Source organism: Siniperca chuatsi, linkage group LG13, assembly GCF_020085105.1.
Source record: "Siniperca chuatsi isolate FFG_IHB_CAS linkage group LG13, ASM2008510v1, whole genome shotgun sequence".
NCBI lineage: Eukaryota > Metazoa > Chordata > Actinopteri > Centrarchiformes > Sinipercidae > Siniperca > Siniperca chuatsi.
The window spans coordinates 12,447,803-12,472,389 of NC_058054.1; the positions used below are offsets into that span (position 1 = coordinate 12,447,803).

The following is a 24,587-nucleotide window of genomic DNA, read 5'->3' on the forward strand; positions in this document are numbered from 1 at the left end:
AGTCTGATATTGGTCTGTCAAAGCTTGTCTACTGATGACATTAAGGCATATTTTCTTTCATTGAGTTTTTCTCTTGAAACTCCCAAAATCAACATAAAATGAACTACTTACAAGAGTGTGGCTAGAAAACAAGACAGGCTTTTTGAATGGCAGCCTGCTGTCTATCAGTGAGTAGCAGGACTTGAACTTGTACTGTGTAACACAGATGTCAATTTATTTTTAAAAACAGACAAAGCTAGGAATGCGACATCCTCGATATTGTTGTGTTGATGGAATATTTTCTCTGTTGTTTTGTTGTTGTAAAATGGCAAAAAGGTTGGCACTGCAAGTCTTCCTCTCCTTAGCCCATCGCACTCTTCAAGTGTCACTGAAGAAATGTCGACATCGCCCCGTTAACTCTCCGTCCCCTCCTCCTCTTTCTCCTTCTCTGCTTCCTCCTCCTCCTCCTTCTTTCCTCCCTCACCCTCCCTCCTCCCACCCTCGGCTCGCTGCTCCTCAGAAGGTCATGAGCTGAAACTCCCGCTCGGCTTGCCACTCCGGCACCCACACTGGGTAGGTGGCGTGCTTCGGCATCTCCATGACGCGGACGGGGAGAGGCTCATTTCTCTGGTGGACATGGTTAGTCACTACCTAGCAGGGGGAAGGGAGACAACAAGGGGAGCTAGCACACAGCCTGTACTGCTCGGAGGCCACAGAGCCTGCGGCTTCCACAGCAGCTGGGGTAACGGGATGAAGGAAGTAGGAGAAATGGGGGGGGGTAGATAGGAAGGTTAGAGAAGGACTTTGCTAGAAAGAGATGGGGGAGAGAAGAAGGCAGGAGGTAGGAGACAGGGGTCAGAGGGCAAAAGAAGGAAGAGATGAGGGGGAGGAAGACAGGTGGAGGAGAGGGGACATTTTAGAGGTGGGGAAGGGTAGATGTACCAGGTAGGAGTCAGGAAAGAAGTAATCTCACATAGCCTGATCTCTGTCTCACAAAGTTCTGGAGAAAAAAAAAAACTAGAAAACTTGAGATAACTAAACCTTTGGAACCTAACCTTTCAGTTAGGTGTGAGTTTGAAAACACACAATAGCTTTTTTGGACAAACACAAAATTATTTCATTGGTTTGAAGACACCATTTTGGGTAGAATTTCTACAGACCTCCCTGAGCTTGAAAAGGCAGAGGTCTGGCTACGTGAGATTAGGACAGGCTTAGCAGCGAAGAAGAAGGCTGGTGTAGGAGGTTAGAAAGAGGAGGAAAGGGGAGAGCAGGCTGGGTAGAAGAAGAGGGCAGAGGCTACAAGTAAAAGACAAGCTTAGGACAGCTAAGGAAATTAGAGTGGTTAGTGCACACATATGCTATTGGTTAGAGCCGACAGGACATGGGGTTAAGAGCAGGCAGACAGGGGTCGGGATACTGGAGTGGTAGTGAATCTTGGTGGTCGAGATCGGATTTGGGCCACAGTATAAGTAAGTGGGGTGAGGATTGGGGAGTTATCTAGACTCTGCGAGATGGTTAGTGGCTGGGTGAGTATATCTTGGGAGGTGGGGTGTCGGAGGGTGCAGGCATGTGTTATTAGCAGCGTGTAAACAGGGCATTGGCTTGCTCTGACTTTTAGTTTAGCTTGGTCGAGCAGGAGAAGAGGCATTGGCGGTTTGTTGCTGCCGTCTCCCCCAAAAAAGGAAAGTCACTGCAAAGAAAGGATCTAGTAAAAATAAGAGGGGTGGGGGGAGGGAGGTCAAAGATTTAGACAGTGCAGGGGGCCTAGTTTGTCATGGGTGAGATGAGAAACTTAATCCATGCGCACTTACTACATCCAATTAGAAAAGAAAAGGGACATGAAAAGAGATGACGTTTTTTCCACAGTGCTTATCTTTGATATTTGCTTTGAAAGAAGGGTTCGTTTTTTGGAGCATTTCGGGGGTTCTAATATAATTTCTCTTTAGTCTTTTTCTCCTTTGCCCATTGTGCTTTGTGAACAAGTCGCTTTCTTTGCCTGCATCGGAGGCAGGAGAGGTGGCTTTAATGCATTTCGAGCTACCTGTCTCCCTCTGGTGGACAAAGTGTGCTTGGCAACATGCCTTCTAGTAGTGTGAGTGGGTGTTGCTTTGCATCAGCTGTCGCATACTTACTGTGAAAATGTTGGAGCGGCGCTTTGACTGCTTGCGAATGGGCGTGGGTGTGTTGGAGGCAGCAATGGTCTCAATGCGCATCTCTCGCTGACTTATGCTGGGGGTGGAGGGAACAGAGGAGGAGTAGTCGCTGAATGCAACCCCACCATTGGCCGCCTGCGGAGCAAGAGAGATTAAGAGGAACCGGCAGAATCAGAAGAGAGGAGGGAGGAACAGAGAGAAAGTGAGAAAGTCAGAGAGTCAGAGAAGGAGAGGGAATAAAAACAATTAACAACAATTTATGATACAGAAGATTTGATTTGGATAGATATATAATTCATTCATTTTCCCACACTGATAAAAGAAGTTATGATTATGAGAAGAATCACAACTGAGTGTGTTGGAGACTTCTTTACATAACAGCATAAAGCACTAATATTAAAGTAACTGCATGATCAGTAAGTAAAACAGTGTGCTGTCTTTGATGATTTGGATCTTACCTGGTTAATGTGAACAGAGGGGATGGATGCAGCGGGGACTGATGAGTGGCTGGGAGAGTTAGGCAGAGATTTGCATGGACCAATAGAGAGTTGCTGCTTTTTCCTCATGGCCACAACCTTCTGGGCAACTGGAGAAGAGAGTGGCAAAGACACAGTAACAGACTGTTCATTAATCCTGTCAAATTGTTCCTGATATAAATAAATTCCAGTAAATGGAATTCAGAGAGTTTTGGGGGACTGTTCTCATTAAGCAATGAGAACATAGAAACCAGAATTATATATGTGCCTCTGCAGATTGTTAGTTATGTAAATGGTCAGTTCACCCAAATAAGACATTTTCTTACTTAACTAGTAACTAGCCATGCAGATAGATTGTTAAAGTAAGTTTTATGTTAATTTGCAAACATTAGAATGATGAGTTACAGGTAAAAAATTCAACAACAGCACATCCTTCCAGAAACTATTTGGGTGAACTGACCCTTTAATACTTTGTTTGGTAAGTGTTAGCATGGAGAACTGGTGTAAACCATCTACCAGGAACACAAAGATGAATAAAGTATTTCTTATGTTCTTATGGGACAATTCAGTAAATTCCGAATGTGACGTTTAGCCTGCATATTCAAAATTAAGTGGGAGGATTTTCATTCATAGCATTATAACAAAACAAAATTTTGCCTAATTTCCTGCATTTTCCTGTAAGCACACGAGATATTATAAACATGACTGCTGCTACCTTAATTTAGGACTGCAGTAGATGTGAGCACACAACTAAAGGCAACTATGGCATTATTATGTCTGCAGGTTTACAGGTATACATAGTGTTAGGACATGTCAATAAAATCTTCAGAAATACCTAAAAACAAAGAGAGAACACATTTTTTCTCTTGTTTCTTTATAAACAGAACACTAACACCGTACTAATTAAATGAAGCTCAACAAAGTAAGCAAAGCTAATTCTAGACAGACAAAGAGGCATATTAGCACATTATCACAACCACCACGAGCCATTTGTTTTCCAGTCAGGTAATAAGCAACATACTGCAAGGTGGATTGTACATATCTCCTGGGAAAAACGGTACCTCTATTTCCAAGAAAAGTAATTATACAAAATGATACTTGCAATTTTTTATGTTATTCACTGAGCTCTACAGAGTGATGTTAGCCAAATGAGACTATTGTCACCATCAGAACAACCTGATTTGCCATGCAATTGCTGCAACCCGTCATTTAATTCACAGCACACTCGAGTGAGGGACAGGGTGGCGAAAGAGGGAGGGAGGGAGGGAGGGAGGGAGGTGATGTTCACGGCTGCGTGACGTGAATTAGCACTGAGGGAAAGAGAGATGATTTGAAGTTGCCCTGACAGCTGGGACCATAACGCCCGGCTGCCTGCTGCAGCATGGCAAACAGAGAGAGAAGGCAAGAGTGATACAGAGCAACTTCTCCAGACAGCCAACACTCCTTCATCTCTTTTAATTATTTCAAAATGGGCTTCAGGAAGCAATTAAGGCAGGGAGGGAAGACAACGTGCCTGTGCATCAAGTCAATGAAATGCAAAGTGAACATTGTGTTACATATTCAGATGTTTTGTGAAGGGATGTCAGGCTTTCAAAGGAGCTGCAGCCTTAAGGGATAATGTGCCAGGGTGGAAGCAGCAGAGTTTCCAAATGACAGTTTCATGACTTCAGTTATGGATTCAGGGAAAAACTCAGAGTTTCCAGATACTTTTAAGAGACATTAAGAGGATATTTCACTATTTATAGACAACTGAATATGAACTGGTCTCTAGCTTAGAGCGCCACATTTCTATGAAATCCTACATCATGATTTTAGACGGTGTAGTCCCTTTCAATCTGCCCAAAGTCTATCAGAGTGTATTATCACCTTGGTCACGCCAATCACATGCTAATCAGGTACTTAACAGTGATGAAGCAGATGCAGCCAGAAAACAATAGGCCTGATTACTGATTTCTGGGCCATCTTGGAAACTATTAGGTCAGTTTCAGGTGAAACTAGCTATTAACAGATACTCAGGCAGATTCCTTCCTGAGGGCAGAGCTTATGTAACACAGAGTAGCTTAAATTTCTAATTCCCGTCCCATTTCTTCACAATTGAGAATGACTTCCGGATGGAAGCCGAAACGTCTTGATTCTGAAAACAGTGTCCAGATGACTACGACTGAAACCTTTTCTATGATCATGATTTTAGCTTCCGTGATTAATAATTGTAGTGTTTGACTATTCAATTCCATTTAAAATGCCTGTTGTATCATTAATTTAAAGTCAGTCTGTTAATGTTCCTGCCAATCATAGCTGCTGAGCCCACAGCATAAAGTATATTAATATGTATGCACACCCCTCCACGTGAGTCAAGCATGCACAGGCATTTATTCTTGTTGCTAGTAATAACTCATGAACAGCATAAAGTACTAACAATTAGCTTGGCGTGAAAAGAAAAAAACCCGTCATAATTAGTGAATTTTAACACAAATTCTACTCGTGTTTACCAGAGTGACACACAGAAGTTGCAAAGAGAAATGTTGATCAAAGATTATCGAGTTGATCTAATGTTTTGTCAGAGGCGATAACTGATGAACTACCTCATTACTTGGAAATACCTAAATTGACCAATTTTCTTGAAATGGGAAGATGAAAAGACCCTGTGTATCCAAGTTGTTTTCACATTATTCACACAAAATGCTTCTCATTTGTTTATTCAAGAAATTGTAAAAAAAATCCTGTAGTCTTTTAATAAAACTTGTCAGATTGGAAATTATTAATTTGAAATGTGGCTAGTTTAGTTGTTGGAACGGTGGTCTAGAATAATTTTTTTCTCAATTAATAAATACAGCCTTTGGATTTGCCTTGCACGAGGCATGAGGATGAGGCAGTAAGTCGAAAACTAGGGCTGCACCCAACAAAATATTCATTATAGATTAATCTGCAGATTATTCTTTCGATAAATTGGTAATCGGTTCGTCTATAAATGTCAGAGAATAGTCAAATATGTCCATCACAATGTCCCAAAGCCCAAGTTGATGTCTTCAAATTAACAACTTATCAAATACGTCTCATCTGCCAGTATGGGGTAAAATGGTGAAGTGTGCTGCACCCTAAACCATCATCATGTTCAAGCTGCACCTTGTACTTCCTTTCTAACCCATTTGCGCTTTTTGACACCCCTCTCACCGTCCTGGAAGACTCTCTCTACATTCAGGCCATAGGTAGAGCAGGTCTCATAATATGTGCAGCGCTTCAGGTCGTTTGACAACTTTCTGGCCCGCGAGTCATCAATCACTCTGGGGTTGGCAGCACTGATTGCATCTAAGAGAACAGGGTAAGAAAACATATTACTGACACATTTAATTTAAATAATAAAAAACAACAAGTCACAAATATATATTTAGCCTGTGTTCAAAATGAAAGTAATTACCTAAAACTGCTGGGGCACTGTAGTTTTTAACAAATGTTACTAAAACAGGAGTAAATAGTATATTTGTTGGGGACTATCTTCAGCTGCGGATTAATACATAATTGATGTGATAGTAAGTATTTCCTGCAGCAGGACGGTGTATGTGGGATTAACTCAAAATAAACTACAGTGCCCATGTTCATCGTAATGAAGGAACATCTCACCCAGTGCGACAGTGTGGCTCATTAATGTGTTTTTTTAATAGTTTTTGGACAACAATGGAGTTCTATTGCACACAGAAATAAGCTACTGTATATCAATATAGAATATGCCAATCTTATCCCTTAAATAAAATTTTTCTAAGTGTAAGAACATAGAGTACTTCCTGTGTAAAGTTACAGAGTTACAATATCTTCAAAACATACAGTATATATCAGACGTAGGGCAAGCACCTTGTGTTCCAACGAGGACCATGGGGACCTCAGCTGTGTTCCTGTAGCTGGATAGGCGTAAGAAGTAATTGTAGACTGTCTGGAAGCTGATCTCATCCTCTAGGCTAAAGACGAAAACCACCGCATCCACCCAGGCAGCAAACTGAGGACAGAGCAGAGGTGGTATGTTGAAGCACTGTGAAACACAAGCTGCCTCGTTATTGCACAAGAACATTCACACAACAGATTTTTTTTTTTTGCCTCAGAACCAAACTTAAAGGGACAGTTCACCCCAAAATCAAAATGACATATTTTTCCTTTTACCTGTAGTGCTATTTATCCATCTAGATTGTTTTGGTGTAAGCTGCCGAGCTTTGGAGATAACGTCTTTAGAGCTGTCTGCCTTTTTTGAATATAATGGGACTGTATGGCACTCGGCTTGTGGTGCTCAAAGCACCAAAAAAATGCATTTGAAAAACTCAACAGCAATGTCTCTTTCCATGGATCATGACCCGGCTACTCAAGATAATCCACAGACCTTGTTGTAAGCAGTTTCATGTAGGAACTATCGGTAGAAAGAAAATATAAATTAAAAAAAATAAAAACATGAAACTGCTCACAATAAAGCCAATAAATACCACGACAGGTCAGAGGAAAAATATGTATTTTGGGGTGAACGGTTCCTTTAAGTCTGGTTCTGTGGCAAAAAAAAAAAAAAATCTTGTTTGGCTTATTGTTACTTTACTTGGATGTTTGAGCTTCACTGTGCAGAATGATGTGAGGGGAAATAGGCTATGTTATTACTTACATGCAGACATTATTACTGTTAGGTTGTTGCAGGACTTTTTTTGAGGTTAATATATACAGACAGAAGGGGGCAGTGTAGCAACAGCCATAGTACACTGAGTGTCTTGTTTTCAGGCAAAGCACCAGTACTAGCTGGAATGACACAATGAATGACAAACAATACTACTGCATCCTTAACGGCTATATTCCCACTGCTATCATAATCTAGGAATCTTTGCATTTGCTGCATCATACATGCATACATTCACACTCTCTGCGTAGTTTATGATCAAACGGGGGAGAGACATTTCCCTTGAGCGGAGGAAATCAAATCCTAATCACCATCCATAGGAAAGAGGCTAAGCAGAACCCAGTGACAATTGAGTGATACCTATTCCCCTGTATTGCCCTCTTCTTCATTCAGCTTTCACATCTCGCCCAGACCCCCATAGGGAATGAATGGCAAAATCAAGCCTCTCAGCCACAACTCTGCTCAGCTTCCTACGAGTGTGAATATAATGGAGGCCTTTAATTATGCCACTAATTATACAGGCAGCTGACAACTGAGACAAACTCATTTCTATTCCCTAATCTCACTGAGCGTAATGCAAGCGTAAATCGGAGCTTTGCCAAGCCAGGTATCAGCAGCTGCTAATAGAAATGCATGGTAAGTTCACACTGAGCTTACGTGTGACTGGAAACATTGAATCTTGTGAATGAAGCCAAAAGCAAGTCGGTTTGTATTCTCAAGTGATCCTTGTTCGCATTTTACAGAATCTGCTTATTAAATCTGAATTCTTTTGAATGCCTTCTTGAATCTATTTGGGTTTAATTTACTTTAAAACAACAGAAGTTACACTTCTTATTTAAGAGTATCAGTATCAGAATATCAATCGCATGTTCTCTTATAAAGACTTGGTAAAGTCCCCCTTTGGATGAAGCAGTAGCTCCATTACTCTACATATTTCACATACTAATAGGGCAATTAGGTGCTGCATTGTCCCTTTGACCACAAAAATGATTTTGGATGGGTTTACTCATTGATCTGTTGCTTCCCCTTAAGTGCTTTTGGTAGAACAACAACCGAGTGCTGTCACACTGCTCAAAACAGTCCTTCGAAGAAGTAATGGTCTGTCTCTAAACTACTCCTGTCTGCATGACACATCTCGCAGCTTTAGAGTAAAGAGTTATTTTTTCGGGATCAACACTTTTACCTGCAGTTCTGGGGGTCCTCCTTCATCTCTGATCAGAAGTAGGTAGCTCTGTCCATCCACCACTATTTCTTTCTTGAACCGTCCACCTGAGGAAGAGACATTTATTTTGAGAGTTTGCTCCAAGGTCATTCTTATAACATGTTAAGTCTGGTCTAGTGCTGGTACAAGATGGTATTGGAAAATTGTCTCTCTTGGGTTATAATAACTGAGCACCAAGGGTTTTGCAAGGAGAAAAAGCCTGCAGACAAATTTCATACTCATATTCATATTAATCATAAAAACAACAAGGATGTACCAGATAAACCAAATTTAGCATCAAAATACAGCTTGGCATGGCTCATAGAAGTTTGGTGAGATGTGTTTAAGTCCAGTTCTCAATTTAGACCTCCTGAATGTGTTGCTGTTAAGATCATATGCCAACAGGAAACCAGGTCTCTCTGGAGCCAATTATGTGGGCGAGAAATTGCCATTTAGCGTGTCTAATACACAGCTGCTGAGGGAACAAGTTCAGTGCTAATGTCACTGCACTGCCACAAGTCCTAGAAATGCCCAAATTTCACTTCACAAACATTATCAGACTGCATGTTCAGTCTCCATCACTTCAACGCATGAGCTACAGTGGGTTCGAAAATTGGTTTTCGCAGCATTAACAACATAAACTTATTACGCTTTGTGGTGAAATGATAAGACAAGGAGAATCATTTTAGCACAGAGACTAATAGTGGAAAGGAAGTGATGGGAGATAAAATCAGAAGCAGAAAAAAACTTGTCTTCATTCCGAACTGGTGCGCCTCAGGTCACACCACGTCCACAGGATGGTAGTGAGGAGCTAACACTTAACCCCCATGCAGCCTTAAGTTTTTTTTCCATTTTCTTAATTTCTTTTCTAATAGAAATGCATATTCCTTGCCGCTAGCAAAGCTGGCTGCAGATAAAGAAAAGACCAATGGGAGAACTATGCAGTAAATTAGATTTTGCATATCATTTGAATGGTTTGCGATCCCGTGGAGATTAAAAACATTCAAATGAGAAAGTTGTGAGGCTAGAGATGTCCCTGGGAGTGAAAACGGTGCCTTATGAATACGAAAATATGCTGAAAGTCATTTGACTAAATTGAATAATTCACAAATTTGAAAAGGTAGAGGAATGATCATGAAATGTATCAAAAAACTTATGCTGAGGACAGCAGATAGGCATGCAGAATAAAAGTACACCTGTACTTATCAGATTTTCTGGGAGTTTTGTAAGCAGATGTTAGCTAAGAACTTCATATGATTAGATAATAGATCACGCTGTTCAACAAGCATATTAAGAACTACAGATCTCACATCACAGAAGAGCTGTAAGGGCCATATAGTGGCCGGACCCTGTCATTTTTAATAGACGGACAGTATTCCTGTCTCAGCAAGCAATACATATCCACTTGAGCCACACTTCCACCCTGTTAAGTCCACTTTAGCCTGCTTGGCAAATAGGGGATTCTCCCAGCCTTTTGCACAGGCTCTCAAGCCCTGCTGGATGCTGGTTGTGTAACAGAGAGAGAGATTCACGTACCACCAGCCAGCTATTTTTTTTTTTTTAAACTAAAGTCAGAGAGCTTTGGAGATTCAGACAAAGGACTGAGAAACTATGTGTCTGGATGTCTCTGAATCCTGTTTAAAGAGGGAAAAAAGATGAGGAGGATCTCATTACACAGTGAGAAAGACTGGATCAGAACGACACAGAAAACCAAAGATTTATCAGAATACAGAGTTTGTATGGAGCTTGGCAGCATGTACATATGCCAGAACAGATTATGGAAAGTCTCTCAGAGATCAGTATCTGTAATGAAAGCATATGGCTCTGGCAAAAACATGGATGGAATCTGAAGTAAACATTTCAGTTACATAATCATCCAGGATGCTGTTGTCTTTATTTAGAGCTGAGCCAATACAGTGCATCCAGAGAAAAAAGCCAGGCAGACTACCATACTCTTCAGCATCAAACACTATCCATCATCATGGTGAAAAGTAATTATTTTATGAATGTTCTGCTCAACCTTACATAAAAAGGAGGCGACTAATAACCTTGCAGACAGCCTACAGAGAGACGGTAAGTTGGTAGGCATGGTTAACACGCAGTGAGCACACTGCTTACACGGAGGCTTAGACCTTGACACAGAGCCACAATCCAACGGAGCTCCATCCGGTGTTGCCATGGCAACACACCCCAGTACCTTTTTTCAGATATCATAGCAAAAGCCCAGGAACAAATCGCTGAGGAAACAGTCATTGCTGAACCTTCCTCTGCTGGGCAACTCTTCCACAATGTAAATACACGATCTGGACTAAAGCTAGTGTTATAGCACATAAAAAACAAAGAGAGCCTGAGCAGCTGCTAATCGTGAGATAGGTATGTTGTATCACAGAAACTCGCAGCAATGTAAAGGGACACAAGCACATATCTGAGTTGACATATTTCCTTGATTAAAGCAACAATGCTTGTTCTGTTTTTTCACCATTGATTTCTCAAGGGCTAATTAAGCTATGAGGATTTTTCTCCCTTGGTGCAGCAAAATGCCAGAAACTAATTATGCGCTTCATGTCTCATCCTCACTATAATTACACTAAAATGAAACACTGCAAACCCCTCAAAGATCATCAGTTAACTCTGGGTATGCCAACATCATTGTGGATTTCTGAGAGGAGGACTTACCTTTCAGGCCAGAAGGAGGCATTCTCATTATGATTTTGCTGATAAATTGAAGAATATCTGATTTTCAAATCTCAGAGTGTGAATTAAAATGACGAGGGGTCCCTTTCCGGATATAGACCCTCCTAAACATGGTACTCTGGCTCATTCTCCATCAGGACAGGAAGTAAACTGTGATAAAAACTTTAATTTATGGTCCCAGAGAAATGATGGGGTTTCATTTTACCTTCATGTTTTAACAATGAGTAATCTTCATAGCCTTAATTTACTGGAAATGTTATACTTTTTCCATTATCTTGCCAGTTTTAGTGGAGGAGTAAGAAGGACATTTTTAAAAATGAACCCAGCCAACTATCAGTTTTGGCATCCAGAAGCTTGATATAATCCATCACACAACATTTTTTTTTATACAAACTAATTATAAAAATACTCTCCCAAGGCAAACCAGCACCATGCTTCATATAAATATCCTAACACACCCATCCTAATATGATTATCCTTCTGTACATTGTAGCAATTGGTGCCAACATGCTTGACTTTCTTCTTGTGAAAAACTAAAGAAAACTAATTTACCAGCCAGCAGGTTTTTGTATAATTTCACTTATCAAATGCTTTTGAAACACATCAGATTGACATCAAGCTAATCACAAGGCTTCTCTTTATTTGTATGAGGCTGACACTATTTTCACTTGTCAGCGGCCAAGTTGTGAGGTAAATAAGCAGCGTAACATTAAGGCCATAAGAGCAGTAAACATGCTGCATTAATCTGAATATTTGTGATTTTCTTTGAGTATCTTACATATTTATAATCACCTCGTGACCCACACCTCTAACAGCAGACTCTTACCTTCAGGAGACTCCTCCTGCACATATGTGCCTGTCAAGTACCGGTGGACCAAGGCAGACTTCCCACTGGACAGATTTCCCACAATGCCCTGCAAGGTCAAGAGCAAAAGACTGTGATTATTACTGACAGGCATAACATGACAGGTACAAACCACAAGCATATGTAGTTTTAAAGGACTGTAATGGTGACCAGACAAAAAATTCTCAGCCCAAGTTCCTCTTACGATATATTTCTGTAGCTTTCAAACTTGCTTAGCAACTCCATCCGCTGAGTAAGGCCACAAAATGTGGTTGAAAGCTTCAGAAATACGAGGTTAGTGGACTTTGAAATTTTGTAGTTTCTTTCATTCAAAAGGCTGCAGTTTGGCTGGCAAGTATCACATCTTAGTTGTACGAGTTTCCTTGAATGCAATACCCAGGAAAAGTTTTCAAAACAGTTCCTGATCACAGCAGCATTGCAATTAGAGCCCAACTGATAAATCAAAGGCTGACATATTGGCGTATACGAAAGAGTCTAAGTAACAGGATATTGCTATACAAAGACTAAATGTTTAGGGTATTATGGAAAGACTGTCTTTAATCTTTACTGGTTTGTCCACCAGTAAGCACTGACAAGTGTATTTATGAACTGCAAAATGTCCCGCTACATATCTTGGTCACAACTCTTTAATAACCAAATTTAAGGGATTCTTATCAAAAATTCTACGTGTATAATGATGTAAAATGATTATTGGCCCCATTCTTATAAACTATATTATATTAGTATCTGCCTCAAAAAAATGCAGTATTGGTTGGGCTGTAATTATCATGCAAAGTTGCAACTTTCACACAAAATGGGAAGGTGATTAAATTTTCACTGCGATTGCTTCTCTATAAGTAGATTTGAATTCCAAACTGGCATAAACTGAAACAAACTGCTGCCTGGAAGCTAGGAAAATCAAACAAAAACGTATGGTATGCTTAGAAAATGGTGGGCAGTAATGGATAGTTCATATAGTTTGTTAAAACCACAACTTGGTCCTTTACGCAGGCTGCATCAGGTTGACACATTATGACGAAAAGTCCTTATAACATACATTGTTTTGGTTGCAATCTTTCCCCCGCTTCCTCTCCCTGGTGTCTAGACCGGACCTAACTACATCGCCTTCAGGGTGATGCATGGCGGAGGGTGGGCTGATGATGCCAGCATGTCTGGGAAGAACAAAGGCTGCAACATGCCTCATCTCCTCCCTCTCTGCCTCCTCCTCTACCCACCATCACCCTCTTCTTCTTTAGATCATTAGTGGGTGTTAAAGTCAGGTATGGTTCTAATTATAGGGACGTTTGAGGCGAGAGAAAAGATATGTTTAAGGCCTTTCCCAGCCTACCCTCTCTATAATTGAAGTATATATATATATATATATATATATATAAAAAAAAGCTTATTTATAAGCTTTAAGTTAGCAAAAGTTGTAGGCTGTGTGCGGTGAAAGCTACGAGTCGACAAAAATCGACTTTGAATGAACCACTGAACCAGTGTTCCTGCTGTTTTAACTGTTCGGCTTTGTGACCTGCTGGTATACAGCCTTCATGAAATCAAAAGGCTGTATCAGCACTATTCCAGTACAAAGTACTTCTACTCCACTTTGTAGATGTTAAGATTTGATCTGGGAATATTAAAGAGTGTGGATTTGATGATCAAAAGATGGCAATAAAATAAGGTTTGACCACAGTTTAGTTGCCATCATGAAACTACAATACCAGGGTACAGCTCACTGTTGTAGCAGCGCCATCCTCATTTCAACTAATCTGCAGGAAACATTTTGACCCCAGTTCCTGTCATTATAACTGTAGCATGAGAAAGAAGAAACAGATTTTGCCATCATATTAAAAAGCTTCTTAGACATATAACCAACTTCTTTTCAGAATGACCTTGTCGCTGAACAGCAATTCTTTGAAAATGTTGAAAGGCATGATAGCTATTTTGAGACATTTAATTCAGTTTTTCCAGGTCCATTTAACAAACTCCTGTGTGGAAGCTGCCAATTAACAGCTTAGAAAAATAAAAAGGAAACAGACGTATTTAAAGTGTTTGAAGGTTTTGTTTTTGAGCTCCCTGTGAATTCTCTCCTTTTCATTCCACTGAAGTTTTCTCTTCTGCAACAGTGCCACAAGAACGAATTCACCTTACACGGAAATGTTGTATCAACTGTCAGAATGGTGGAGTGTAGTTTTTCAAGGCTGCTAGTCTTTATGGGTGGAAGGCATTAAATCATGTGAGGATGTTAGTTGTGCATTTGGCAGTGGCTGTGTGTGTGCTTCACTGGCAGGTGGGATCAGACCCAGGATGTGTCACTAGTCTAGCCCAGAACTGTCACTCATCTTGTGTCCTGCTGCAAGCCACCCTAGATCTCCATGCCAACGCATCTCATTAAAAATCACCCACTACATGCCAGGGAAAGTCCAGCCAATTTCTCAACTGTTCCCTCTCATGTAAAATGCATAACCAGTATTACATGGACAGAACATGCTTTCGCAATGTCATTTAAATCTATCAGTAAGATGAAACCGACTGTAAAAAGTTACTCACCACTTTCAGCTCTGGCACTGAACGACTCAATGTCCATTCCTGGCTGTTGACGAAAGAGTCTATAAAGAAAAAGAGAAAAAACTAATTAAGTCCAGCAGCACTGAAAGGTAATCCATCTGTTTGTGTCCCATTTGACCCCAGCTACAGATAATATGGCATTAACAGTATTTCCCAATGGAGGATGGCAAAGTGACTTTACAGCTACAGTTTATAGACTATCTGTACTGTGTGCAACAAGTTTTATGATGGATTGTTCAGCTGTCGTATAGATATCACAATGCTCATATCTAAAATCTGGTCTGGTCAGGTATTTAGTACAGTTTGACCTACTGGGGGATTGATTTTTATGATCATTTTTTAAAAGAATGTTTGTTGTTTGTTTTCCATCATCTTTTATTTCCTTCAAACAAAAACTCCAGAGTTAACCAGCAGGACTGTGTCAAACTTTTATGGAGTTTAGTGTAGATTTGCAGAGCCATGCTGTATCAAGCTTACTAAAGTTAAAAGGGTCAAATGGTCAGAAAGATATAGCCTTTTAAACTGGCAAACTTTGACTTTTATGTATGCCAAGAAGGAATTGTGAAACACCTATGGTAAGTACAATCTATTCAGGCTATTTCAATATAAGGTTTCAACACAGTGAAATCTCTGAACAGGTTTTAGCTAATCCATTGTTAAAAGACAGCCATTATCAGGCTTGATACAACTTGTTTGGTTTTCCAGTGACATTTGGAGACTTTGACTAGATAATTGTGCTTTGAAATAGGGCAGTGGGAAAGAGCACTATGAGGAACAATACAAACTCTCAGAACTAAAAACACAAATAACAACTCCACAAGCTGTGCCGGTTTCCCACAGAGATGGGGTACACAACTATGTGTCATAACAGCTATTAGAACAAAGACCACCTTCCTGTTTTGGATCATGGCTTTCTCACCATCTGAACCCCCCAAGAAGCAGATACCATCTCTAATATGGGAGTGTAGACTCTCTGTCTCCAGGCAACAAGGTGTGTAATACCAGGTGAACCCCCTACAGTCCCTCCCCATGTCTAAACCATAACAATTAAAGTGTTCACATGCAAAACAGGGAGCCATCATTACAATAAGCCTGTTTGTTGCAGCAATAATGGTTTCCCTTTGTGCCAAAGGAGATTCTAATATGAAAAGAATGACAGCATAAACAGCAAGGTATCCACTGTCGCTGTAAGACACGTTTCTATTTTCTCTCCAAAATGTATGCTAAAAGTACACATGACTCATAGCTGAGCAGACATGAGCCAAAAATTCCTTTATCTACAACAAGTAAAAAGAAACCTCAGCTAAAATGTTTACTTATATCTGACCTCCATTTACAAAGAGCCTTGTGCTGCTCTGGATGTCTCACTTGTTGTGGGAGAGGAGAAAAGTGCATCCCAACAAAAGGGCCTTTCATCAAGCATTGTGTGGAGCAGAGTAGTCTTTAAACAGCATGATTCATGTTAAGCCCTCTCAGTGTGTGTTAGACATGTCAGAACATGAGCGAAGACACCCATCTGATTCAGTTTTTCAGTGCAGGAAACTGAATGCAAGTCACAGCTCTCTGAGACAATATCAGCTAAGGTTTCTGCCTCATGGATTTCCTGTCATTGTGTACAGACCTATTATTTCCAGATGCAATCTCTGTACTTGATATGATGGTTTTTATTATGTTATTTTTCACATAATTGGAGGGTTGATAAAAGATAACAGTCACAACTACCAATTAGACAAACACATTGAAAGGTTTGTGTCTTTACCACTAGCTGCAGTAACCCAACATTAACAAAGAATCAGTGAATAGAGAATTTAACAGACTCAACAGAGTAAAATCCAAAATATAAAACAGAAACAAGCAGCCACATGCACAGATGTTTTTCTGACATTTGTCCACATAATCAAACGTTCCAAGAGGGACATATTCACACAAAGGCCAATCGATAGATAACCATGCAGGAAAATTAAGTGTCATCAAAGGCCAACATAGAGATGGAGTTGTTAGCTGCTGACAAGCACTGCATTTCTGGAACATTACACTCTCTTATTATTGATCATAACACCACTTATGCTTCCAAGGACATAAAAACACTGAAAAGAAGAAAGTTAGAGGAAATGAGGAGCTTTTACACAAAATTGGACAGGACCTAACACCTGTGCATTTTTCACAACAATCAAGCAAAAATCATCTGATATATTTCCTCTCATGAACACACCCACAACAAATTGTAACATTGGGAAGGTGCCCAACTTGTGCCATCCCTGGAGCAGATACAGTACAACCATTTTGGTATCCTGCTAAAAAAAAAAAATCCCTAATTGAATCCATGTGCTCTGTGTTACGTCATCCTTTAAAAATGAGCATCCCCACATTACTGTGTCCCAGAATGCCTATGGAAACAGAAAACCCCGGCATTTGTGATGCTAGAGAGGACACCAGTGTCTTTGTCTCTGCAAGGGGAAAACTGCGTTGCCAGCTTGTTTGTTAGGGTTTACACTTCACTGCTCATGTCTACTCAGATAAAAAAGACCATTCAGTCCGAGGGTAGCGAAGCACAATCGCCCCCCACTTATTCCATTTCATGAGAAAATAAAATGCAATGTGAGCAAAAACACTGTGCATATGGTTGTTTGAGTGTGTTTGTGCATGTACGTGGAGTGAATCTGAAGTGGTTTTTGGAATGAGAGAGGACAACCTTGAGGTCTAAATTTCCACTCTAGCTCTGACTGACTTTCCAACCATGCTTTCCGACTTTCATAAATTACAGTGAGAATTTAGCTAGCAATTAGTATTTCTACTTCCCTTATTTGCCAACCTCATGACCAACCAACATTCCCTGTCTGACTACTTTTATTATGCCTGTCTTGACAAAATTATCCTATATCTTCCTTTTGTGTGCTGCTTTCCAGAGCCATTTATACAGTGAACAACCCAGTCAGAGCTACTTCGAGCTCCCAAACACCAACTTGTTATTTCTATCTAAGGAGGTAAGTGACAAACACAATCAGCAGAGAACAAGGTAAAAATCTTTATGCCATGCCAGTCTAATGCGGTCTGGATGGCCTGCCCTACTTAAAGCTCTTAAATCCTTGTGTTGTCTGCAGACAGGCATTGATCACTTCCCCCGAAATGAAATTGGACATCCTGGTTCAAACAGGATTCTCATTTAACATGAGATTTGGGTTTTGAGACGTCTTGCAGTACAATGCCCAGGTTGATTTACTCAATTTGTAGAGTTAAGAGAAGAACGTGTTAGATTTAGCTTATCTTTTCTGCTACCCAAAACAGTGCAAGTGAACAAACTGATGGAAACAATCAACCATGAATTAAAAAGAAATACTGCATACAAAGTGATGGAAAATCTACAAATTGCAGACCCTAACTCAAACTTCGAACAAACAGCTTGTGGACTTGTTAGTGAAAAGCTGACTGTTTCTTGAACGGCAGGATGCTGCTCACCTCCTGAACCACAATCCTGAAGAACAAAATGCACCCTAGCTGAGATTTGCAGTGGCAGATGCTCAAAATAGTTATATTCAGTTATGAACAGATTTCCCTCTGCTCATGCTAAGACCGTAGCATGATTATTCAATATCTTGCTGTCTCCCCATTTCTCCTGCAGTAGTTGAGAGGGCATTATCACAGTGTTACTGTTTGTCCCAGTTTTCTTGAAAGTGTATTTGACCTAAACATAATTACCTGCTGGGAGTTTGGCTCACCCACCCCTTCTGGTATGAATGGAATAAGCAAATGCATTTTTTAAATACATTTTCAATTTGCAGATTTTGAAGCAGGCAGACTAAATCCAACTGCAAGGTAAAGTTGATACAGGAAATATTGTTGGCAGGAATTCACAGGAAGTGGTATCAAATGAGACATAGCAGGGAAAAGAAGCAAAAGGGAATTCCATCCTCATGAATATATTTTATGTCAGATTTAAGATAAAGGAGGATAGATCACACACAGGGGATTTTCTTCAAATTGTCAATAGGTAATGGCAAGTAAAGGCAAGTCAGAATAAATACGCATCAGTGAGCACTTTTCCGTCTGCAGGTTCCCGCCGACACCTTATACCGAGGCTTATTACAGAGTTCTATCTACAGTCCCATTCCCAATATTTCAACCTTCACTAGATAAGTGCACTGCTGGCCACCTAAGCCGCATGACCAGCTACCCCTCCTCCAACCCAAATACCCCCAGTGAGCCCCCATCTCAGCACATGGTTCACTGATCACTCATGCCTCCACTGGCACGACAGAGTGGCTTTGTTCATCCACAGGTGGGGGTGGGGACACAGTCTGCACACCTCAAACCCCTCACCCTGCATCTCCCTTCCCCCAAACATCACTCAAGTTTTAGAAGTCATAATCGAGAAAGACTTGAACTGAGTGTGTGTGCGCATGTGTCTGTGTGTTTAGTTTAGGGCGGGGCTTTAATTTAGGAGCAAACACTTAGGCAGGTAGCAACAGGCGCAGAGTCCCACCCAGGGCATTGAACACCTAACTTTACTCAGGCCGATCGGCACACCTACATTCCTAATGCCTGACTGACTGACTCCGCAGTGGAATAAATGGACAAATACCACTTGACACTCCACCACAGGAATAGGTATCCTTGGTAACATCTCATGTGAGAATACAAATAGACCAAGGTTGACCTAAGGACCCATTACGAGCGTTATGCTAGCATGAGAATGAAAAATCTGCTTTGCTGGTTCAAAGCTTGGCTTAATAAAAATGAATACAGGATATGTGTGACCTGACATTAGTAGAAGTCATTAAGTTGTCATGGACGACTAATTAGGTCTTTGTGAAGGTGTGAAATTGGAGCTTGACACACAAAACATAGCAAATCACAGCTATTAATTCAGATAGTTACAAATATTTGCCCCTTTCTGCCTACTCTTCCAGGCAACTGGACAAACACACTCCACTGTCAGAGTTAACCTTTAAACACAGCGCTTAAGTCGTCTTCTCTTCTCCTCATCATTATAGCATGTAAGCCCTCTTAATTTAGCCCTGCTAGGCTGCCAAATGCATCCCCATTACAGCCACTAACTGCTTTAATGCTACTGCTTTAAGCTGTATCTCTGTGAGGCCAACAGACAGCATTATCAAGACTCATATCCTGTATCTGGGTAACACAGAGACAGTACTGGGACTGTTATACCACAGTTACACCGCTGTAAAACAAGCCATTATAATGTGTTCTTTTCAGTCACTGGTGATTTGAGTTTACTGTACTTACCTACTCATTTACTGAACTTCAAAAATCTTATGTAAGGCAAATTGATTGCTGTGTAAGTGCATACACACAGGCGGTTCACACATGAAAAACACTGGAGAAATAAAAGTACCCAAAATAGAAATTCCAAAAGGACTCTCTGGAACCAGACGTTTTTGAATGCCATCCAAACTCACAATTCCCCATGTGTTTTTCATTTGCCCGTCCTTCTAAAAAAAAGTGCACTTCCCTGTTTCTCTTGAGCTCTAACTTTCTGTGCAGTGAAGGAGGGGCTATAAATGGAGAACTGGGCTGAGAAATAAAATGAGCAATCTTGCAGGTCTTACCTTGACCTTTGTGGGAGTCAATGCCTGCCAGAGTCTCTATGGCAACTGGCTGTGACTTATTATTCCTGGCCAGGGGATACTGGCCACTGTCTTTGCTCTGGGACTGCTGGGATTCACATTTACCACTGTATGGCTGCTCTTTCCTCCTGAAACGATTGGCTATCAGTTGCCATATGCTTGGTTCTTCCTGCACTGGTTTGGAAGACAGTTTTGTTGGACAGAGGGGTACCTCCATTACCGTGACCTTCCCCCTGCTGTGGTACTGAATGTACTGCATGCCTCCATCCTCCATCTGCTCACTGGAAGTTGGAAGTGTTCTTCCTGTGAGGTACGAGAAAGGCCGTGGAGACACTGTTGTCTCCTCAGCCGTACTTTTAGTCCGAGAGCACTCCTTTGACTCCGTTTCAGACCATAAAGTAACTTTGTCCCGGGGCCGGGTCCTCCTGATTCGCAGACTGAGGCTCCGTCTTAAGGAGCTCAGTGTACCTTTTGGAGCATCAGATTTGCTGGATTTGGGAGAAGATTTCACATCTTTGTCACTTTCCTTCTCCTTGCTCTTATCATGAGGTGCTTTGCCAAAAAGCCTCCAACGGAAGCCCCCTTTGACAAAGCCTAATCCATCCCTGCCTGTGCGGCTGCAGCTCCTCTGGTTGTCTAGTTCATCATCAGAGCCCCTCTTTCTTAGCTCCAGTACTGTCATACTGACAGGTCTGGGCTTCCAGCTCCACTGGCGGACCCTGGGGGTCACCTCTGCAGGGACCAAAGGCCGCTGAGCCACAACAGGATTGAGGCCATCCACAGCCCTGAACTCAGCCTTCCTGCTCCTGTACTGCTGGCTGTTTTCTAAAATGCCTGCCCTCTTAACAGGGTGCTCAGTCTGGGGCTCCGACAGGACTGGGCCTGGGCCTGCCAGCATGCACACACTCCTGGGCCTCTGCACCCGTCTTTCTTGTTCAGGTTGAGAATCTCTTTGCTGCTTGACTGAGTCGCCATACATGCTCACTGTTTTCCTACCCAGTGGGGCTTCATCCTGACGTTGCCTTTGCAACACGGCCCGTGGCAGAGAGCTATGTCCTGCAACAGTGCCATGTTCCCCAAAGACAAGCCCTTTAGCATGGGCGGTGACAGAGGGTAATGTTGAGCTCCAAATGTGTTGCTCCTGGGTGTCTGTCTGAGCAGCTAACTCTGCCACGTCTCTGTCTTCCTGTGAGGAGTTACCTGAGTTCTTGGAGGGCTGTTTCAAAAACCTGTCTGTCTTCATTTTTCCCTCCACCTCCTCAACTACCTCCTCTCTTTGCCTCCCAGCTCGACCTGTGCAGCTCAGGGAAGGCCACCTGTTGAGCTCCTGTCGTGCCCTGCCCAGCTCGGGGCTGTTCTCCATTGGCACTACACTAATTATCTCTCCTCTTGGCTGGCAATTCTCCACCAGGGTGTGGGTGACCCGGCACATTCCCAGCTCTGACACCGGTGCATCTCCCTGCGTTTCTTTCAGGATTACAGAGATGTGGTAAACGGTTTTCCCTTGCTGTTGGCCAATAGCTGTACTCCTTGGGGTCGCATCCAAAGTCCCACTGCTAAGGAATAGCATGGCACTTCAATAAAACTGATTCACACATACATCCTCATTCAGACACCACTACAAGCATGTAGCACAAGCCAATGTTCACATTCTGCCCTGGAGTTGTTGAGATTCAGCTCATAAAGTCCTCCATTTGAAGACTAAATTCCTATGCCAGGCATAATCCTTCACCTTTGACATGGGAAAAAACTTCAAACAAGTTAGAGCAAAGCCTTGCTGCCACCTGCATCCTCTGGCTCCTTTACTCAGCAGACTCACACAGGCATTTAGATGGTAGCTGCTTTCTCCCCACACTTTGTTCTACACCTGTCCTGAACAGGCATATTAACAAAAGAAAAACAGGTTGTCCACTGCTTGTTTTGCAACAAAGTCATATCTGTAATAGCTGTAAAAGCTGCAACTTAAAAAACACTGAATCATCCTTCCTCTTACGAACTGTGAGCAATCCTTGTTGTTGGCGGTGCAGACAAACCCCTTAATCTCTGAGCTCTTGCCATGCAGAGCATGAGGGAGTGAGTCTCTGTTTGAACTTTCAGCTGCCTTCCAACCCCCGGGACACATGGAAAACAAGGAGTGGATCCCACAGGCATTAAACACGCCCTTCTGATTTCTCCAGAGCTGCTAGTAGCCCCCAGAGACATAAACAGACAAAAATGAACATGAGATTGAGAGAAGACTTGATTACACACTGCTGTAATCAACAAAGACTACCAGCCTTAAATGGACACTTTGTCTTCTTCTCACCAATGGCAAAACACAAAAATGGGGATACTTTCCCATGTTTAATGGAAGAAGGGAGAATAGAGTCTGACAATTACCAAGTACTTTGTTTATTAATCCACATTTTATTGACCACCGACTTGTATTATACTGAAGAGTCTTGCATAGCTTCACTGCTTAGGTTGTACACAGTTTGGTCAGATATCTTTGATAGGGAGAAACTTACACAATATTAACACAAATGCAAAGGTAACCTGTGGAGTATACACACAACTACACAGCACGCTTCCAGTGGCTCCCACTACACAGCCTACGCACAGTGGGAGAGCTTAAGCTTAATGGACCAAACAGCCTTTACATTTTCCTGTTCCTCATTTTCAGAGGTGTGGTGCTCTGTGATGCACTAGTGAACTGAAAGAGCCATCAAATATAGGGCCATGTACTATAAAGAGCATCATCTGAATCAAGCCAGATTTTACCTGCTCAACTCTGCAGCACTAGTTACAGTGCGATTAGGGCTGGAACACTGCCCCTGTGTGGTCAAAAACAGAAAAATGCTGGTAGGAAACAGAAAACTGGAGAAAATTTCCCCTGAGATTACATTAATATCAATTTGGTAAATATTAATATTGGCATAATTTGCCTGAACAATGTTTTTATGACAGAAGATCAGAACAGCCCTCTCTATATTTGGATATTATATTGAAACCTCTCATTAAGACATTTCCTATATTACATACAAACCCCGAAACAGGTGCATAATTAGAATTTCGCATTACTGCTTATGAGGGTTTTTGGCAGAGAAAACTTGAGAACAAAATGGCAACACTGACTGCCCATTCTCAGAGTGTGTCAGAGTGGGAAATCCAGTATAACCATGACTGTGTCACTTTGGGAAATCCAGTATAACCATGAAGCTGGAACCAACCAGCTGGAAGTTGCAGTCCAAGCGTCACAGCAGCTTTGTGCCAAAAGCTGATTCTCACCAGCAGTTGATTTAAAAACCTCTCTTTTCATAAAAGACCCTCTAATAACTGAAACACTGATTTCTTGAAGGAAAAAGATGCTCCAAAATGACATTAGTTTAAGCTCGTCTGAATCAAGGCCTTTGCCATTTCATACCATTTACAGTACGTGTGAGCACTGATATTGGGGTGTTTCTTGGTGCATTTTTTCCTTTTGTGTTCTTATCAGCAGACTGAGTGTGAATGAAAACAATTGAAAACATTTAAAGGTATTGTTCCAGGAAACCCAGTGCTTTACTTTTTAGCACGCACACACATATGCAGGGAAATCTTGATGTTTCTTATGAGAGAGAGTATTCAGTATTACCAGTAAATTAGGTCTCATGTTAAGCCATCAAAGTTCACTGTGCTGATCTTTACCTGTGTCTAGGAAGCAGGGGTTTGGAATGATCTGAGGTTCATCATCAAGCAAACAGTCCTTTTCACTCCATTGGATCTGATGGTGTCGAGCTCGTCTACGACTCCCAAAGCACAGCAACATAGTCTACCTATAGCCTCAAAGGGACTTTGACCCCATGACTCACAATATAGAAAACACCCAGGTGCCTGAAATACCACGTGTCAGTGTAAATTGTTGATCATCTTTTCATTTTCCTCTCCACCTGGGTTTCGTCTACTTTTGGTTCTGTCAGGCATTGTTGTGAAAATCTCCCTGCAGTTCAATCCTCAGCACCAGCATGTTAGTCCTCGGCCACTTTTGTCCAGCAAAATCTCTCTTTTGTCAGTTGCATCATGCTGTGGCCATGATGTGCCTTTCATGCAGACCTGATGTTACCAGCAGAAACCTGACCGGTTACTGGACAGTCCGAGGAAGTGGCCCAGAGAGGCCATGTGTTATGGTTCACTTGAAGTCGTTTCCTCCTGGTAATTCTTAATGCAGTTGTTGGTTAACAGGGTCCTGCATAAGAAATACTGATAGGATTAAAGCTAAGCCACTGTCCTGTTGTCTTTGTTGCAGTTCGGTCTAGAGGAAACCTGCTCTGTTGTAAATCCTGAGATTTCAAAGTGCTGACTAGGTAACAGAGCTTCTCTTGTGTGCCCCTCTCTCCTCCTCTGTCCCACAGCTTAATGTTCTTCCCTCTTGTAACTGTATCTTGATGGCAGCTGGGAGGGTTTTTCAGAAAAACTGGATTAGCATG

General features: G+C 41.6%; 1 protein-coding gene across 3 annotated transcripts in view; it reads right to left on the reverse strand.

Annotated features, from left to right (window-relative positions):
• The window catches only part of agap3 (ArfGAP with GTPase domain, ankyrin repeat and PH domain 3), a 115,546-nt gene that overhangs the window by 49,194 nt on the left and 41,765 nt on the right, over positions 1–24,587 (reverse strand). Inside the window, exons 1-8 of one of the 3 annotated variants that reach the window (XM_044220815.1) lie at positions 23,809–24,510; positions 14,540–14,598; positions 11,972–12,059; positions 8,434–8,519; positions 6,455–6,596; positions 5,780–5,914; positions 2,591–2,718; positions 2,112–2,267 (exon numbers count right to left, since the gene is read on the reverse strand). In XM_044220815.1, coding sequence (XP_044076750.1) covers positions 2,112–2,267; positions 2,591–2,718; positions 5,780–5,914; positions 6,455–6,596; positions 8,434–8,519; positions 11,972–12,059; positions 14,540–14,598; positions 23,809–23,929 — 915 coding nt within the window. In that variant the 5' untranslated portion in view covers positions 23,930–24,510. Of the gene's footprint in view, positions 1–2,111; positions 2,268–2,590; positions 2,719–5,779; positions 5,915–6,454; positions 6,597–8,433; positions 8,520–11,971; positions 12,060–14,539; positions 14,599–20,124; positions 22,200–23,808; positions 24,511–24,587 lie in introns of those variants that run through there. The other 2 variants (XM_044220813.1, XM_044220814.1) reach the window with 2 other exon arrangements.